Source organism: Eupeodes corollae, chromosome 2 (assembly GCF_945859685.1).
Source record: "Eupeodes corollae chromosome 2, idEupCoro1.1, whole genome shotgun sequence".
In the NCBI taxonomy this organism is placed as follows: Eukaryota; Metazoa; Arthropoda; class Insecta; order Diptera; family Syrphidae; genus Eupeodes; species Eupeodes corollae.
This window is the reverse complement of record NC_079148.1, coordinates 77,472,402-77,477,592: the sequence shown is the minus strand read 5'-3', so window position 1 is coordinate 77,477,592 and position 5,191 is coordinate 77,472,402. Positions and strand designations below refer to the sequence as shown.

The 5,191-nt window shown below is 34.8% G+C and overlaps 1 protein-coding gene across 1 annotated transcript; it reads left to right on the top strand.

Moving 5' to 3' along the window:
- The first annotated feature begins 390 nt into the window (after nt 1-390).
- On the top strand, nt 391-1,651 carry LOC129947384 (coiled-coil domain-containing protein 34-like). Its single transcript, XM_056057919.1, has 3 exons — nt 391-680; nt 749-964; nt 1,097-1,651. Exons 1-3 carry the CDS (start codon nt 514-516, stop codon nt 1,575-1,577), a joined length of 864 nt encoding a protein of 287 aa, XP_055913894.1. The 5' UTR covers nt 391-513; the 3' UTR covers nt 1,578-1,651.
- The last annotated feature ends 3,540 nt before the right edge of the window (nt 1,652-5,191 follow it).

The window sequence follows — 5,191 nt, the reverse complement described above, 5'->3', positions numbered from 1 at the left end:
TAGTGGAAACACCTCTCCCCACCTCTCTCGTTTGCTGCCCCCAACAACTTTCCACTGGGGTTGGAACCCAATCTCCAGTTGAGGTACTAGGCACCCGATGTTCACCACGTGGAGGTGAGAGTAGGAGTTGATAGACAGAGGTTGGTTTTAAGAAAAAACCTGTTGACGCTTGTGTCCTCTTGAATGCACATGTCTACCATTTGAACAATATTCCAAAAAAATGCTTCATTAAAATAAAAAGCTCATGAGTGAGATTCTTCTATCACAAAAAGATGAAATCCTCGATATCCTGTTAACATTGTATCATAGCTCTAGTTACTTACATATGTTAAATGTTCCTTTTTCTTTATCTGTCTTTCAAAGATCCTATAATCAACTTAGTTTTCTCTTTCTTTATATAGAAAGCGTTTTACAAAATATCATTTGAAAATCCTATTACTTTTAAGTTTGTGTATGAACGAAAAAAATTAAAACAAAAGACCCAAAAACTCAAGATAAAAATCAAATATCATTATGGCTTTTTATTCGAAAAGTGTGAATGATATCGGTGTGGAAATTGATCGACCAAAATTATATAGAGGATTTGATGCACAATTTATTTTTCAAAACTCCAATGCTACAAGTGATAGAGAATCAACTGTTTCGCGACAAGCATCTAGCGGAGGTGGAATTTATTCCAGGTATACTTCCATTTTTTATAAAAATGTCTAAAAACTGCTTTTCTGTATGTAATTTTCGAATTTTAAAGATATATCAATCCTACAATATGTACTGCGAAAATTGATACTAGCATGGAAAGCATTAGCGATGTTCCTTCATCAGTTCCTCCATTAGATCTAAACTCGTCTGGGGAAACAATGCCATCAACTGATAGCGCACCAAATGCAAGTTTTACCATACAAACATGTGAAGCTAATAGAATATCCCAATCCAATGCGTTTTATAATTGGCTTTCTGGCAAAAAGTAAGTAACTATAAATTGACTCCACATACGTATGCAGTTTTCTGCAATTCATCAGCAAAACATTTTTGATATCTCAAAATCATAAATCTTTTACACAAAACCAACTATTAAACTGTTCTATTTCTTTTGTAGAAGACTTAAGTCATTAGAACAAACAAAACAAAAGCAAATCGAAGAAGAACGTCAACGGCAACTTGAAGAGCGAAAACAACTTGCCGAAAAGAAATACCAAGAATGGTTGGCCAATAAAATTCACCAACCCAAAGACAACCCACAAGGCCATCCAACCTCAGAATTGCAAGAATATGAAGAAGTTTGTCAAACTAATGATGATAGCGAGAGTAATAGAAAAGCTTGGGAACAAAAGAAAATTGAAGAACAACGTCGAAGGCGAGAACAAGAACTAAAGGACAAAAAGCATCAACGGCTTTTGGAAGCACAACGAAAACAACAAGCTGCTAGAGCTTGGCAAAGTTGGATAGCTGAAGCTCCACTCAAACCGAAGCCAGTTCCCCTGAATAAGGGTTTTCTATCTTTGAAGGGAACAATTTCTGATATTTACATAAATCCAAATCCTTGGCGTGAACCTTTTGAAGAGTTGAAATGTGAATAATAGAACGATTCGTATATTGAAAGCAAAATAAATATTGTTTGCATTGAACTTTACATCATTAAAACAATTCAAAATTTTGTTCTTAAAAAACCCATATCTCTAACACAAATCTTGATCCAGGTAGAAATAACGATCCAACGTATTTTGCGGTGTCCCTTTACTAACGAATCGTCTAGTAGAAGAGTTGCCCAGTTATAAATTAATTATTTTGCTAGTCACCATTAAATGAATTAACTCCCAAGCGAACAATCTTTGTTGAGAAATTTTAGTACAGATGTGATTCGATGAAGGAAAGAACCCATATAGTGTGTAACACAGGTTCAACCGTTGTGCCTGTACAGTAGGCATGTTGCGACATAGACAGAAGTCTTGTATCAATCAATTTTTCTAAGGTCTAAAGAAGGAATGATGATAGACTTGTTGCTCGTAGATCCTTAGCTAAGCTCCTATAAAATGTACTAAATTCTTATAAAATACAAACGAAATCTTGGTATTTGATGCGCGTCTTCGGACATTGTATGATCAGACTTATTGGATAGCTTGATGAAAGTTCAGATATAAAATGCTATTCACCACTTGTTTTTATCTAAATCTACACGTAGATTAAAGATTGATGCATTGTTAGATGACCAATTTAGAAATTTCAAAAAATTTAGTTAGTCAATTTATTTATTCATTTTAATGTTAAAGCCAATTCTAACAACACACCAACATTTAAAAAATCTCCCCAAATGACAATTGATTATTATTATTTACAAGCATAAAAACTTTACGATAAAGCACATCATTTTATCAAACATTAAGGACAAGAACCAGATGCGATACCTCTTGGCTATATGTCTATGAACCGTTCGTCTAGTCCTTCAAAATTCTTATCAGTCCTGGGGTATTGTACTCGCTTTATACCATACCATTATCACCACTACCACGAGAAGTATTTAACACAGTAACCATTATTACTCTCGAATGAATTTAGAAAATTTAAATGTACACAGGCCGAGGAGGATAATGTCAAGCCGAAGGCATTTTCCAATTTTAAACATCAAAATCCAATCTTGGTTTTTTGGTAGATACAGAGATAGATAGATTGTAAGATAGATACGTATACAATACATACATAAGCATAAGTATACTCGCCTAGCTCTTTGTTAATTTTTTGTGACTAGAAGACGAAGTGCCACCCCTAAGGAATTTCCCATTTTAAATCTCATCCTTCTCATTGAAAGCTTCAAGACGGGCGGCACTCACTATGCACTAAATGAACGAACAAACGAACGTGTATCTAAAATATCGGAGCTTGGGGGTTGAATTGAGTCAAAAAAGACCACCGCACCGTCTTGCGGGTATACTTTTAATGATAAAATGTTAATTCTTGGTGCTTGAGATTGAGAACGTGGTGTGGGTAGTGGTGCGGGTACTGGTGCGGGCACACAATTACCATCAGGCTTGCCTAATATGGAAAAGAGTTAAGAAAGATGATGGATCTTTCGAATGCGTGTGGCTGTGGCATGAGGAAGGAGATGGAGTAATACGCTATGTGTGGGCCTCATGACGTTTTATTTCATTTTTGCTTATGCGAGGTACTTTAATTTTATATCTTATCGGATGGAATCCTTTTTCAGTTCAAATGTCTTCCTTTGTATCCTGGTTGTATGGTAGCGTGGGGATTCATTGTGATGCGGCAGCGAAGACGGTCGGTGTTAGTAAAGTTGCGGGAGAGATATTGCCTGTGATTCAAATCATGTACCCTTATTTTTCAATAACCCTTTTTGTTTACTTGGCCAATATACGAAAATTGCTAGTGATGAACAAGGACACAGCATTATTTATGCATGTGCTGCTTTTGATGCTTTGTGTGTAATCTGTCTATATGAAAGATTGAGTGGTTGTAAAAAGAAATTATATATTTCAAAAGAAGATGGTTTTTGATGACAGAGAATTTAATCAATGTTTTATTTCTAAGAAAAGACAAAACACAACTCTATACCTATGTACATGTCTTACGAATAGGGGTCATATTTTATTTAAGCCTATGGTGAGAAATTTGTATCTACTCACACTCTTACAAACCAGATCACAAAGACATACATATACTTTTACCTACACACTGAATAAATATTTCAAGAAACCAAAAGGAAAATTCCTTGTACAAAAATTAATCAACGATTTTATTTTGGAAAAAATGATTGATTACGATTGCTAAAAACAGAAAACTGCGTTCCCTAAAAAGGACATGGTTTGATTTTCTTTGAGTACTGATTTCCTTTAATATATATATATATATATAGGTTAAAGAATTGTATTTATTTTACCCAGGACCCAACTTAAATTTTCTGGTGTCCGCGACACTTTTTCCTCAAAGCAACAGGTATTAGTCCAGTCAATGAACGAAACAAAATTGCCTTCAACTCAAAAAAAAATCCAACAGTTTTGAAACTTGGCAGGCTTACTAAAGAGTTTGTTTCAGTTTTTCACGTTTATCTCGAAAACTATTTGTCATATCAAAAAATTTTGTTTTACAAATTAAAGTTCGTTTAATTTTATAAAAAAGGCCTCCATGAAATTTTTTGTATCTCTCATAGTTTATAAAATAACTCTAGCGGCAATGAAGAGAAACATACGTTTTTTTCCGTTTTTCGGGTTTATCTTGAAAACTATACAAAAATAAGCTTCTACAAAATTAAAGCTTATGTAATTTTTTAAAAAAATATGATATTAATTTGTTTGTACTTGTTTTAGTTTGTGCAATAACTCTATCGACATTTAAGGTTGACATGTGTTGAAAAGATGCTGCAATTAAAAGCTGCCACTAGGTCAGTTAGTGCTTTAATACTAATACAAACATATTTAGCTAAAATAATAATGGAACTAGTCGAAAAAACCAACATTAATTATAGGAAATCCAAAATGTCACAAAAATGTTCTTGATGAGTCTTCTTCACGCGGAGCGATTGGAATGCCCATATTAACTGTGTGAAGTGTACGCCAAATCATGTCTCATACATTTGCAGGGCATGATAAAACTACCTTCTGTAATGACCCCAGATGAATTTTAAAACTGTGTGCAAGAGAGTTACTTTACTATGAAAAGAACTGACCGATTATGGACAGGGGTGTGGTCGGACCAGACAAATGAATAAACTCTAATGCGTGGAATGAAGAGTATGGGTGACTTGACAGGAGGGCGTGGAATCACTGATAGTGTACTTAGCTAATAGGTTCTAGGGCTGACTGCTACTCATGAAATTTGCTCATCACTCGAAGAATTCAGTGGCGTTCTTTTTCCTGCTAGTGAGCAATATGAACATTTGGGGAGGCACGTACGGGAGATAATACAGACATTGCAAAGCTGTCAAATTGGTTTCAAAGTCATCCTCCATTTCCAGTTACAAATGAAATCATGTCAATACGGAGTGGCATCGTTGGAGATGATAAAGTAACTTGCTACAATTCTTATTCTCTAGGCATGCAGGCAATGAGCTATATAGTGAGCCAACGAGTTTCAGAAGTATGTCAAATTCTGTAAAGATTCGAGGTGAAACTGTGCTAATAGATCCTTTGATGATATTCTAAAGAATAAGTATAAGTAAACAGTCCCATGAAGACTTAAAGAG

Bases quoted from the DNA above. Each gene is read 5' to 3' on its own strand.
- LOC129947384 (XM_056057919.1), top strand. From the start codon at position 514: ATGGCTTTTTATTCGAAAAGTGTGAATGATATCGGTGTGGAAATTGAT. The intron at 681-748 runs GTATACTTCCAT...CGAATTTTAAAG, and splicing joins GGAGGTGGAATTTATTCCAG to ATATATCAATCCTACAATAT. The intron at 965-1,096 runs GTAAGTAACTAT...TTTCTTTTGTAG, and splicing joins AATTGGCTTTCTGGCAAAAA to AAGACTTAAGTCATTAGAAC.